Raw genomic sequence first — 14,678 nt, forward strand, 5'->3', positions numbered from 1 at the left:
AAGAGACAGACATTCAAGAGGCAAAACAAATGTCCTACGATGTGAAAAGAAATTTCAGATATATATGTCTGCAGCGTTCCCAAATTTGCTGAGGGAAAAGCTGCTGTAATTATACATGACATTTTAATCTAAAAGTTACTTTAGAATTTTTCTGAACAGACTCCTTGAGTTCAGTAAATACATCTCCCTCACTTCTTTTTTTTGAGACGGAGTCTCACTCTGTTGCCAGGCTGGAGTGCAGTGGCGCGATCTCGGCTCACTGCAACCTCTGCCTCCTAAGTTCAAGCGATTCCCCTGCCTCAGCCTCCCAAGCAGCTGGGACTACAGGCATGCGCCACCATGCCTGGCTAATTTTTTTGTGTGTTTTAACAGAGATGGGGTTTCACCACGTTGGCCAGGATGGTCTTGATCTCCTGACCTTGTGATCTGCCCTCCTCAGCCTCCCAAAGTGCTGGGATCACAGGCGTGAGCTACTGTGCCTGGCCCTCTCTCACTTTTCATCACTCACCTTGGATATAGCAGTTCATATGCAAAGCTTCTCTTACTTTTTAAAAGGTGGAATTAATTTTACACAACTGCAGAAATTAGAATACCTATAAAGCTAAAGGAATGAAAGAAAATTTAAAACTACCTGTTGTCCCACTGAGAAGGCCTGGTTGTTGAACTGCTGAATAAACTCTGCTGCCATTTTGTCGGTGTCATAAGGGTTGGAGTCAATGCTTTTTTTCTGCAGGAAATCAATCTCGATGGTCATTGTGCCAATACACTGTTTGGCTTTGTCAAATGTATATAAGGAGACTAGGGGTAAAAAGAAGCATTTTTAAAAAAATCACAGGAGTACCAAATACCTGTTGCGTTTCTAGTAACTAAAAGTTTCACATTAATGAATCATAATAAAACTACTTCACCAAAAATGGGGTTTAAACAGCCTTCACTGGAGGGACACATAGGTACAGGTTTAAAAAATAATAATAACCACTAGAGATTTTCTTCCCCAGCTGAATTAATTAGACATTGAACAGCAGTCTCTCTGTTGTTATCCCTCATCCCACTCTCATCAGGATCACAGTCCTCCCCACATGGCCTCTGCATCTTCCTCCTCATTTAATGCAGTACAATATGGAATGCCCCAATGCAGTTGGCATAACATGCTATTTCCAAATAAGATTTTTGTTTGACACAAAAAAATAGCTAAGGTGGGATGCAGATGAATTCTTTTTGGCCTAAGGAAGTAAGTTGCAGGGCAAAAAAAAAAAAAAAAAAAAAGCTTGAAAAACAATATTTACTAGGGGAATCTGCTCCAGAGCAAGTCAGAGTTTGACATTTCTTTTTTATTACTACAAAAATGTTTCTGAGCACTTGCTACATCTAGGGAAGGACAGTAAGTTCTACATGTACAGCATGTAGATAAGCACAAGGACCTGGTTTTTAACTCTTCTTCATAGTAACAACATCTAACAGTTTCTTTTAGGTGCTTAATATATTCATGAACTGTTTAAATGAAACAATAACAAAAACCCCATGGTTTCCAGCCAGTAACAAAGGAGGCAATAAAGCACACATACAAAGCCTTGGCTAAGAAAATTCCTGTCCAAGTCACATAAAAAGTTCTAAAATGACTTTTAGGTTACAATGTAATAAATTTGAATATTAAAGTGTTACACATAATTTTATATCATGTAATAACTGTTCAACCAAAAACCTTTAATTGTACAACTACAATACAATTTATGCATTTTAAGAAAAATAGGTGTTACAACAAATTTTGCTAGTGACATAATTACAAAGAAGCATTTCCCTAGGAAAAAAACTTGATTCTTAAAACACCTCAAAAAGTATACTTATAAATGCCAGTTTATAAACTTTTAAAGCAAAAAAATATTATGAGGCTGTATACGGTAATGGTACTATCAGGAAAGAGTGGAGTAAACTACACAGAAAAGTTCAAGAGGATTTTTGCATTTGAGTTTCACCAAGAGGGCAACTTGATTATGCCCAGTAAGAAAGAGTCTATCGCTACTCTTCAATAAGGCTTAATAGACACAGACACACACACACACACACACACACACACACACACACACACACCCTACCCCCCAACCCCTCTTTCTCTCTCTCCCCATTATTATTTTCCTTTTAGGTTCCCTGAAGATAACTGTCCTAACATTTGCCAATGGCCCCTTAAGGATAGTAGCAGCTCTCTTAAGCAACCTCCAATGAGGTGACTCATCAAAGAGCTGACCAACTTTTATTCCTCTAATATACATCCGTCAGCCTATGGTTTGCCAAACGCTCAGAGCTTGTAGGCTCCTCATGCACAACTGGAGATGCTACATATTGTGGGTCAACCAAGCTCATTCTGGAATCTGTCTGTGCTGGTTATGCTTGTTACACTTAATTATGAAATATAATTAAATAGTATAAAAACTGCTGAAGGCCTGGTTGTTTAACTGTTATTACAATGATTTTTACATTCTAGAATTGATATTATAAATCTAAGTTGAAAGCTTTGGGAAAATTTTTTAAATGAAGTTTCTTCTAGAAAAAAAATACTGCTAACTAGGTATCAGCATTAAAATTAGAAAACATTGACAGTGAACTCTATAAAACTTCAAGAGGTTTCTGCACCCTCAGTTGCCTTACAAGGTCTAAGTTCTCCAGCCATTTCAAAGAAATCCACCTGGAAATGATGGGTGAAGTGTTTGTACAAAAGATAACACAGAACTCCAGTTCATGGACCAAACTTCCAAGAAAAAGCCTTTAACCAGCTTTTCACTTAACTACCAGTCCAAGTCACACTGGGTAAGTGAGCTTCTACAGTTCTCACCACAAAAGCAGGTAATAAAAAAAGATTGTTTTTCAAACAAAAGATTGTTGCTTTGAACAACAGGCATGGCACTTTTGTGAGTTACTGAGGTCAAACAGCAAGAGAGAAAAAAAAAAGTCACTGCAGCACAGCTTTCAGTTGATCAGTATTAAATGCCTGTTGCAAAGATTCTAGTGGTTTGCAAACAAAGCTGTTCTCTTCAAAGGGACTTTGAGTCTGTGTGTTTCAACAGCTTTTGCTAGCAATGAGAAGAATCCAAGTAAATAATTGAAGTTTTCTGTGCCTTGATTTGTCACATCTATAAATCAAGAAGACTGAGCTAGGTAAGTCTTCATGGTCATTTCATACTCTAAATTCCATTCTAAACTAATTTCTTATATTCTAGCCACTTGAGTTATGTATAAGGATTTTCTGTAAACTCTTATTTTATTTTTGAGATGGAGTCTTACTCTGTCGCCTAACCTGGAGTGCAGTGGCATAATCTCGGCTCACTGCAACCTCCACCTCCTATGTTCAAGCAATTCTCATGCCTCAGCCTCCCGAGTAGCTGGGATTACAGGCACATGCCACCATGCCTGGCTAATTTTTGTATTTTTAGTAGAGACGGGGTTTCACCATGTTGGCCAGGCTGGTCTCAAACTCCTGACCTCAAGTGATCTGCCCACCTCAGCCTCCCAAAGTGCTGGGATTACAGGCATGAGCCACTGCGCCCAGCTGATTTTCTGTAAACTCTTTAAATGAAATTGCTTATATAATCAGACTTCTGTACTTTGGCTGGCCATTTAAAGGGAGGCATATACATTTTAACTATTTCAAAAGCAAAATAACAAAGCCTGAGTAAAGAACACAAAATGCACTGAAGATCAAATAGTAAGTTCAAATATTGGCTAAAAGTTTCAGAATACTCTCCTGTCTCCAATTCTGGATGGCTTGCTCCTTCTTAACATTTCCTAGAAAGTACAGGTTACATGCTGAGTAACTTTGACAGGCAAGAGAGCTTAGTTATTTCCCCCACGTAGTGAAAATATTTATAGGTTGAAATCTTTTTTTTTTTTTTTGAGACGGAGTCTTGCTCCATTGCCCAGGATGAAGTGCAATGGCTCTATCTCAGTTCACTGCAACCTCCGCCTCCCAGGTTCAAGTAATTCTCCAGCCTCAGCCTTCCAAGTAGCTGGGATTACAGGCATGCGCCACCATGCCAGGCTAATTTTCATTAGAGATGGGGTTTCACCACATTGGCCAGGATACTCTCGATCTCTTGACCTTGTGATCCACCCACCCTGGCCTCCCAAAGTGCTGGGATTACAGGCATGAGCCAACACGCCCAGCCAGGTTGAAATCTTAATATAAAAATGAATATGTTGATTCAGCAATTCCATTTCTAAGTGTCTGTCCCAGAAAGATGCTAGAACATTTGTCTAACAACACATCTATAGGGAGGTTCATTGTAGCATTATTTGCAGTACTTAAACAATAAAAAATGCTTATCAGTAAGGGAACAATGAATAAAATGTAGTATATTCATAATGTAGAATACTATACAACAATTTTTATTGAAATTAAAACTTTGTCAGGCACAGTGGCTCACACCTGTAATCCCAGCACTTTGGGAGGCTAAGGAGGGAGGACCACTTAAGTCTAGGAGTTAGAGCCTGGCAATACAGTGAGACCCTGTCTCTACACAAAATTAAAAAATCAGCCAGGTATTGAGGCTGCAGGGAGCCATGACTGCACCACTGCACTCCAGTCTGTGCAACAGAGTAAGATCCTGCCTCAAAACAAAAACAAACAAACAAAAAAACACAACTTGATAAACATTTAATAAAGATGGATGGTGTGGCCAGGCACAGTGGCTCATGTCTGTAATCCCAACACTTTGGGAGGCTGAGGCAGGTAGATCACCTGAGGTCAGGAGTTCGAGATCAGCCTGGCCAACACGGTGAAACCCCATCTCTACTAAAAATACAAAATATTAGATGGCGTGGTGGCAAGTACTTATAATCTCAGCTACTTGGGAGGCTGAGGCAGGAGAATCGCTTGAACCTGGGAGGCGGAGGTTGCAGTGAGCCAAGATCATACCATTGCACTCCAGCCTGGGCAACAGAAGTAAAACTCTGCCTCAAAAAAAAAAAAGATGGATGGCCCTTGGAAACATAATATTGAGTGACCAAAGTCTATTGCAGAAAGTTTTGTACAATATAATACTATCTTGTGCATTAAAGACACCAAAACAATATCATAATGCATATATATATGTGTGTATATACATATATGCATGTCATCTTCATATTGAGAGATATGAATAAGTATATTTAAAATATCAGCCAGGCATGGCTGCTCATGCCTGTAATCCCAGCACTTTGGGAGGCTGAGGTGGGCGGATCACTTGAGGTCAGGAGTTTGGGACTAGCCTGGCCACTATGGCAAAACCCCATCTCTACCAAAAATACAAAAATTAGCCGGACATAGTGGCACATGCCTCTAATCCCAGCAACTCAGTAGGCTGAGGCAGGAAGGTCACTTGAACAGGGAGGAGGAGGCTGAAGTGAGCCTTGATCATGCTACTGTACTCCAGCCTGGTGACAGAGCGAAACTCTGTCTCGAAAATAAATAAATAAATAAATAAATGTAATTAATACTGATTGTAGTAATGTACTGACTGTAGTTTTCAAATGCATTTTAATTTTAGGCCAAGGATCCTAAATAGAAAACACCAAGCTGTTACAATTGCAAGTGCTATGGGCAGCACCATGGACAGTATCCCAGGCAGCACCAAGGTCAGCACCACGGTCAGTCCCAAAGGGACAAAAATCCTGAAGATTTCATCCAGGATAAAAGACGATTGAGAATGTTTTCTTATTTTACGGCTAATGGTAATTTAATATAAAAGGCTAATAATAAAGATATTTTATAAGCAAAAAATAAATGCATCCAATTATTTGAATAAACCTGAACTTTACAATGATAGGTGTATATATAGTGGTCAAAACATTAGTCTGTAACACTTAAAATATGGCACTGTCAGATGGAAAGAAGACAGACTAAATGATTCCTCCGAAGATTCCCTCAGACTAAAATCACTGACTTGACTGAAATGTCTCACCCTACAAAAGTCCCATTCCAGAATACTTGAGCACTCCTCCTTCAAACCACACCTCCTATCCTATCTTTGTCTCCATCTCTACTTACACCAAACCAGTTTTCTACCTTTATGGCCACATCATCCAAAGCACTTGGGTCCCAAAGCCCGATCTTCCCTCAACCTTACTCCACTTTAGTCCCACTTGGTTTTACAATTTTGCTTATTAAGTCTGTCTGAACCACTTCTTTAAAGGTCTGATTTTACAATCCAGATAAGCATTTCTGTTAGCAGGAGAATGATTTTATAATATAATTTAAACCACAAAACACATTTCTGAACTCATCAAAATTTATCAACTTGAATTTCTGTATCTTGTCACAATAGAAAATATCTAGATTCAAAGATTTAACACTATTAGCCTTATGTTTAGAAAAAATAATTTATGAAAATTAGAAACCTAAGCTATATACTACCCCACCTTCTCATTAAATTTCACATATGGGGTGTGTGTGTGTGGAGAGAGAGAGAGAGGGAGAGAGAGAGCATGAGAGAGACAGACAGAGACCCAGAGAGGAAGACAGGGAGCCAGAATGATAAAGAAAATATGACAACTGGTAAATCTGGGTAAAGGTAGTATACAGAAATTCTTCATATTATTTTGCAACCTTTCTATAAATATAATTTTAAGTTTTAAAGACAAGCAGAAAAAAAGCTGGTTTAATTACACTTGCCTTTTCTTTCCTTCCCCTACTGTAACCATGAAGTTGACATAAAATCAGCTGACTAAAGAAGACTCATAATCCATTTCCCAACTTTGCCACATTGGTAAGAAACAATGCCAGTTTTTGCTTATTAGCTCTTTGGCTTATTATCTATAAGAAACTTAGTCTTTTTTTTTCTCCCCAGTGGAAGTTATAAATTGCTTTCCTTGCCTTGAACTATGATGACTTTATCACACACTTCATAAAAGATATAGAAACAGAGGTACCATAACTATTTCCTTCCCATTCTCATAGATCTAAGCAGTATTCTGAACACAATGAATGTTTAAGATCTGATCACCAGCAATAGAAAATTGTATAGATCTCAACAACTATGAGAAAATCATACAGAAAATCTTTATCAGGTGGCTAAAAAATATACCTACCTTCTATTTCTTGCCCAATAGAAAGACCAGCCCATTTTCTCTGTAAAAAAAAAAAAATAAAAAAAAAAAAAAAAGATACTTAAAAGCAATCAAAACTAGACAGGAAAAAAGAGGAATTTTAATGAATTTTAGGAACACATTCAAAGATTAAAGCATGGTATGCAATTATGGTTGAATTGTGCCCTCCCTCCAAAGTATGTTAAAGTCTTGGCTCCCAACATCTGTGGATGTGATTTTATTTAGAAATACGATCTCTGCAAATGTAATCAAGTTAACATGAGGCCATAATGAATGAGGGTGAACCCTAAGCAAGTATGACTGGTGTCCTAAGAACAGAAGAGACAAGACACACAGAGAGAACACCATGTGATAGCACAGGCAGCTGAAATGATGCAGCTACAGGCCAAGGAACACCAAAGGATTGCCAGCAACACCAGAAGCTAAGCACAGAACAGATTTTTCCCTAGAGCCTTCAAAGAGGGACGGCTCTACTGACACGTTGATTTCAGACTTCTAGCCTCCAGAACTGTGAAAGAATTAATCTCTGTTGTTTTAAGCCACTCGGTAATGGTTCTTTGTTACTTACCCTAGGAAAGTCATGCATGTGCTATAGTTTACATGTGAACACCTGTCCCAAAACGTGCAAAGCTTGCCTTTTGCAGGAAAGCTGGCACCACTGAGAAGGATGCTCCTTTCCACAGTATAATGCTATGGAAGGTCTTCACTGTATAACACTTCAGCACTGCTGCAGTTAGTGTTACTGTTTGTTACAGTATCTCAAAAAGTAAGACATTCGATTCATGAAGACTAAATACAAGCAGGGACTCAAATCAGCTGGTCATAGCTACTCTTTGTAGACTAGTCAGAAGATTTTTAGATATTTACAGCTAGATTTTAGACTTCCCAAATCCCTACTGTTTACAATGGCAAGAAGTACAAAGGCAGGCCAGATTGTGTTTAGGCAGGAATTTGGAGCTTGCTTGGTATAGATTCAAAATTTGTAATGACTGATAACACTCCAAAGAACAATGAGAAAAGCTATTTTTGGCTGAAAATAGTTCGCCTGCTCATCTGAACACTGGAGACTTTGTCATGGGTGGTTTAGAAGATGCTGCACCATGAATATGTGTAACAAGCACTTTTCCTTGCAGCTTTCTTACCCCATCCTATTTCCCTCTTCTCTGCTCTTCACCTCCCCCGGAAGACCTCTTCTGTAAAACCCTATCCCACTTCTGGCCAACCTGAAATTTAGCAGCATGCTCATTAAGCTTAGACTTTGGGTCACAAAGAAGCCACATTTAGGTTCTGTGCTTCAGTCCCAGAGATAGCCAATATGGTTTGGCTGCGTCCCCACCCAAATCTCATCTTGAATTGTAGTTCCCATAATCCCCATGTGTCATGGGAGGGACCCAGTAGGAGGTAACTGAATCACGGGCATGGGTTTTCCCATGCTGTTTTCATGATAGTGAATAAGTCTCACGAGATCTGATGTTTTCATAAAGGGCAGTTCCCCTGTACACGCTCTCGTGTCTGCTGCCATGTAAGACATGCCTTTGTTCCTCCTTTGCCTTCTGCCATGATTGTGAGGCCTCCCCAGCCATGTGGAAATGTGAGTCCATGAAATCTCTTTTTTCTTTATAATTTACCCAGCCTCAGGTATTTCTTCATAGCAGTATGAAAATGGACGAATACAACAGTCCTTAGGGATAACAAGAGTAGCTAGTGTATAAGGTTGTTGGGAGAATTAAATGAGCTAACACACGCCAAAGTACCTAGAATAGAGCCTGGTCTGTAGTGAATATTAGGGAAAATTTTTTTTTTACAGGAAATTTTCTTTTACAAAACAGAGACAAGGAGACATGGTCACACCTCAAGCTATTTCTAACATTCAGAATCCCAAATAGAAGTCTGTAAAAGCTGGTGAACCCTGGAATATCCCAAACTTTTAATCTATAGAAACAAATGTGAAAGTGGTCTGGATAATGAAGAGGCATCAAACAGAGAGGTGGAATAGTGAGTGAAAATTTCCTGTAATATTTGAGGGCCTCAAGAGATTTTCTATAGTTCCCTTTCTTTCTTTTCTCTTTCTTTCCTTTCTTTTCTTTCTTTCCCTTCTTTCCTTCTTTTCTTTCTTTCTTTCTCTTTCTCTCTCTCTCTTCTTTCTCTCTTTCTTTCTTTGTAGAAATAGAATCTCACTCTGTAGCCCTGGCTGGAGTGTAAAGCACAATCATAGCTCACTATAGCCTCGACTTCCTGAGCTCAAGTGATCCTCCCAAACTCAGCCTCCCAAGTAGCCTGGACTATAGGCATATGCCACCATGCCCAGCTAATTAAAAAAATTTTTTTCTAGAGACTAGTGGTGGGGACAAGGGTCTCGCTATGCTGGTATGAAATTCTTGGTCTCAAGCAATCCTCCTCAGATTTCAAAAGCACTAGAATTACAAGCATGAAGCACCTGGCCCGTCTAACAGTTCTTTCTTCTTTTTTTTTTTTTTGAAACAGGGTCTCACTTTGTCATTCAGGCTATAGTGCAGTGGCACTATCTCAGGTCACTGCAGGCTTGACTTCCCAGGCTCAAGTGATCCTCTTGCCTCAGCCCCCCAAGAAGTTAGACTATAGGCATGCACCACCACACCCAGCTAATTTTTGTATTTTTAGTAGAGATAGGGTTTCACCTTGTATCTGATCTTGAACTCCTGGACTCAAGTGACCCACCAGCTTTGGCCTCCCAAAGTGCTGGGATTACCCGCATGAGTCATTACACCTGGCCTAATAGTTCTTAAACGAGTGTTTGACCTCTTTCTCTAAACCTTCAAGGAAGTCAACCAATGCTTATTAGCATACTAGGAGGAGGGTAGGGATTGCATTTACATTGCTTAAGACTGGGGTCAGTCAGCAGCCTGAGTAAAATGATAAGGGAGAAGAGGATACCGACTAGTATTTGTGGTGCCTTCTATTATGTATGATGTGCCTGGGACTGCGCTAAGCAATATAATTCTCTGGATTCCAAAGAATCCACCAACAGTTGTTAACTGTAATCACAACCCATTCAGTTGTTATGGGAGCCTAGCAACACATGTTGTAATTTGAGATTCTTTCCAAATTCTTTAGTGTAACACCATCACATTGTAAAATCACTATTAGTAGATACCAATTTTACAAATAATATATTTTTTTTGTATTTTCTGTTACCCTGGGAGTTACCATTAAAATAACTTGACTCTTTATGTGATAGCTGACTGATTTTACTGCAAAATCTTTAAAAATTAAAAAAAAAAAAATCAAGACAGAAGAAGGCAGTCATAGTAAAAATTGGCAATTAAGAATCTGTCTTTAGATTGGGCATGATGGCTCACACCCTATAATCCCAGCACTTTGGGAGGCCAAGGTGGGAGGACTGCTTGAGCCCAAGAGTTAAAGACCAGCCTGGGCAACATAGTTAAGACCCCACCTCTAGAAAAAATTTTAAAATTAGGCACCATGGCACAAGCTTGTACTATCAGCTGTCTGAGAATTGCTTGAGACCAGGACCCCTGATCGTGCCACTGCACTCCAGCCTGGGTGACAGAATGAGGCCCTGTCTTAAAAAAAAAAAAAAAAAAAAACCACATAGACTATATCTTTAAATTCCTTATGTAATACTTACATGTTCTTCTTCAGTATTAACCAATACAGTCATAGGGTGATTCTTGCTTAAAATGAATGGACTATTCTATGACTTTCAAAAACAAAATAGAACAAATTGACATCTGAGTTACCTGAGGTAAGCTGAATGCAATGCTCCCTGGAACCACTGACGGATGTGTCTTCAGTGTAAATGTGTACCTGTGATTGGGGGAGGTCCTCACAATCACATGCCTGAAGGACAGAAACACAGTTAGTATTCCACACTGAAGGAAATTAAGAACATAATTTCAAAATGTATTTCTTTCCAAACTGATATTTAATGAGTATCAGGTGGAAACAACATCATCTGTGTTTGAAGAAACAGAACTACAAATTTAGTTTCCAAAACTGTCAGCAATTCCAAATGTTTTCCAGATATAAGGAGCACCTTGGGTCAAACATACATCAAGTAGAATCCAGCCAAAATACCATCCAAAACACCAACTTCATTACATTTCCAGTTTACATAAAACTGAAGCCAGAGTTTGGACTGATCGAGAGTCCTTGATATCAAGTAAAAACTAGATGAATTTCCTCTCCTGAGAATTACTTCACATCCTAATAAAAAAAAAAAAAGAGAGCCAAAGATAAAAGAGCTAGAATATAGCAGTCAAAAAAAGTTAGTTTTTAGACTATTCATTAAATTTCTTTGCAGACTCTCTCAACAGGCTGAAACAACAATCTACAAAAAAAATAAAAAATAAAAAGATTTTAAAAATTCCCAAAATACATCAGCTTTCATGTAGACATTAATATTTACTATTTTTAAAAATTGTGTGCTAATTTCCCGCTCAGAAATTACCTGTAAATAAATAAAACATAGTCCTCTCATGATAATCTTCTATACCAAGTAACTAAAAAGTACTACATGTAAGATAGAAGCTTCAAATTGTTATGCGTCAGCACTATCTTTTTTTTTTTTTTTTTAAAAAAAGATGCAGTCTCTCTCTATGTTGCCCAGGCTGGCCTCAAACTCCTGGCCTCAGTCTCCCAAGTAGTTGGGACTATACAGACGCACACCACCATGCCTAGCTCACTATCTTTTTAAAAATTATCTTTTAGAATGCTGTAATTTTTCACATCAATGGCTGTTTTCTATACATTTTTTTTTTTTTTTTGCTACTAGAACACAACTATATTTTGAGTAACTCCACCAGCAGCACAGTGAATATTTAACATATGTAAAAGAATTCCACAAATTCTCACATGGGTTACTTATACTTCAGTTTATCTGTTGAAAGTCCTGGGCTCAATTTCACATCACAGAATGTTTAGCACTAGAAACAATGTTAATATCATCATATAGCACAGCCTCTTACTCTGAAGCTGAAAACCAATGATTAGCAATTCTAACTCTGTGAAACTCATGTATTTCACAGACATTAAAAAAAAAAAATGCTCAATTAAAACCTTACCACTTTGCATCTTATTTCCCTACAGCCCCTCATCTCCTTACCTATACCAATCTCAGAAGCATATGGATGGCACTGAACTTGTAGCAGGGTCTTTAGAAGACTGGGCAGCGGGTAATATGAATCAGTTAAAATAAATTACAATGCAAAATGCTTTTAAGGATTCTACATTTGCTTTGCATCTTCTGATTTTTTTTTCTTGTCTTTTTTTCTTTCTTTTTTTTTTTTGAGATGGAGTCTTGCTCTGTTGTCAGGCTGGAGTGCAGTGACGCAATCTTGACTCACTGTAACCTCTACCTCCTGAGTTCAAGTGATTCTCCTGCCTCAGCCTCCCAAATAAATGGGACTGCAGGCACACACCACCACATCTGGCTAATTTTTTTTGTATTTTTAGTAGAGACAGGGTTTCACCATGTTGGCCAGGATGGTCTCTCTCTCTTGACCTTGTGATCTGCCCCCCTCGGCATCTGAAAGTGCTGGGATTACAGGCATGAGCTGCTGCGCCTGACCCCAATTTTCTTATTTCTTTTGAGACAGAGTCTCGCTTTATTGGCAGGCTGGAGTGCAATGGCTTAATCTCAGCTCACTATAGCTCCACCTCCTGGGTTCAAGTGATTCTCATGCCTCAGCCTCCTGAGAAGCAGGGACTACAGGCGCCCACCACCACGCCCAGCTAATTTTTTGTATTTTTAGTAGAGATGGGGTTTCACCAAGTTGGCCAGGCTGGTCTAGAATTCCTGAGCTTAGGGAGTCAGCCCACCTTTGCCTCTTAAGGTGCTAGGTGGTAGGTGTGAGCCACCGTACCCAGCCCATCTTCCAGTTTTCATGTCTCTTGGGTTATTATGGTAATCATGATCATAGCAGCCAATATTTACTAAGGGCTTATTAACATGTTGGGCACTGTTCTTAGTGCTTTATTTATGTAACTTAATCTTCACAGCTACCTTGAAGATATCATCTCCATTTTACAGATCAGGACACAGAGGTACAGAAATGGTCACCCAGTTTGTAATTGGTAGAGCCAGGAAAACTCAAACGATCTGAGTTGGCCACAGTCAAACACCTAACAACTCTGCTATATGATTCATATAACCAGTATGTTTAGCTCTACTAAGAAAACTGATAAAAACTAAAGTTTTATATATAAAAAACTATGTGATTTTTAAAACATTATACAGTATTTATCAAAGTTTGACACAGTAATGATTCAAATACATACAGTAACTTTTTTCATGTTCTCCATTTTCCAACTCAGCAAGAAGAATTAAAAAAAAATATTTTCCAATGTTTCCTAAAAATGACTGTCCGGAAGTTTCTGAAGTGCCACTTAGCAGGTTAAAAGAAAACAAAGTCAGATACTCACTGGCCAGACTGGAAATCCTTTTCATTCACAACTGCACAATTAGTTAAAGATAATTCATCTGTTGGACATCTTGCCGCTTGCATGCTCTGTAAGAATCAATGATTAGGAAAATTAAATTAAGTCATGTTCTATTCCCTTAAAGAATATTTTATGCCTTTCTATCCTCTCTTCTTTATCACTCTCATTGCTATAATGAACATCTACTGTTTTTGACTCCCAGCATCCCTTCCTCTGCAGTAAAAGCAAACCCTTCCTTTGGGAAACTGTTCCTTCCCCATTCCATGTGGTTTTGTGAGACTGCCAGTCACAGCACACATGCAACCACGTATACTCTATCCCACCCACAGGATTTTATGTATACCGGTGCTAGACGAAAGACATTCTTCCGCAAGCCACAGCACCACATGGAGGAAGACTTTCCACTCCAAAAGGGTAAAACTGTCACAGAGACACAGACAAGCTAATAAATAACCTGGGAACACAGACCTGGCAACCAAGGTAAAGTCCTTGAGACAACTCCTGAATATTAGTATGAGCCAACGAATTTTTTTTTGCTCAAGCTTTTTTGAATTAGTTTTCCATGTCTTCCAAAGAAAAGAATCTTGACTAATAAAAATGCAATAAATTTGATAAATTTATGAATCAAATTTTATGTATATTATCAAAAGTATACTATGAAACTTTATGTATATTATGAAAAGTATATTATGAAAAAGTATAATTTTATAAGAGATCCCAGGTGGCTACGAACTGTATCTCCTATAGATTGAGAAAAACCATCGTCTAAATATTTCTGAAGAGGTTCTAAGTAGTATGCTACCAAGATGATATTAAAAAACAAAACAAAAAAAACTCACTTTGCCCCTATAAAATAAAAATGTTTAACAACATGTAAGAATTCTTTCCAGCTTTTCCAGAAAAAAGAAAAAGAGAAAAAACAAATCTTTCCTAATAAAGCATTTCAAAATTGGATATTTGGAAACATTTCCATTGCTAAGTGATTCTGCTGTTGAAAACAATATATATTACCTAAAAAATAAACAAAGAAACCAAAAACTCATATCTTCATGCTTTATAAGGTCAGAAACAGAATATTCTATAGCTTTTTAAAACATCTTCCAAGCGAAGGCTTACAGTGATTTTTTTGGAACCCATTTATTAGCACAATAGAAGTATATTTT

General features: G+C 38.3%; 1 protein-coding gene across 1 annotated transcript in view; it reads right to left on the bottom strand.

Moving 5' to 3' along the window:
• NSF (N-ethylmaleimide sensitive factor, vesicle fusing ATPase) overlaps positions 1-14,678 on the bottom strand; it is a 161,809-nt gene that overhangs the window by 117,560 nt on the left and 29,571 nt on the right. The window contains 4 exon segments of the mRNA XM_017519298.1: positions 632-798; positions 7,057-7,096; positions 10,815-10,914; positions 13,498-13,583. Of these exon segments, the coding sequence (XP_017374787.1) occupies positions 632-798; positions 7,057-7,096; positions 10,815-10,914; positions 13,498-13,583 (393 nt within the window).

This window comes from Cebus imitator, unplaced genomic scaffold (genome assembly GCF_001604975.1).
Source record: "Cebus imitator isolate Cc_AM_T3 unplaced genomic scaffold, Cebus_imitator-1.0 Scaffold735, whole genome shotgun sequence".
NCBI classification, from domain to species: Eukaryota; Metazoa; Chordata; class Mammalia; order Primates; family Cebidae; genus Cebus; species Cebus imitator.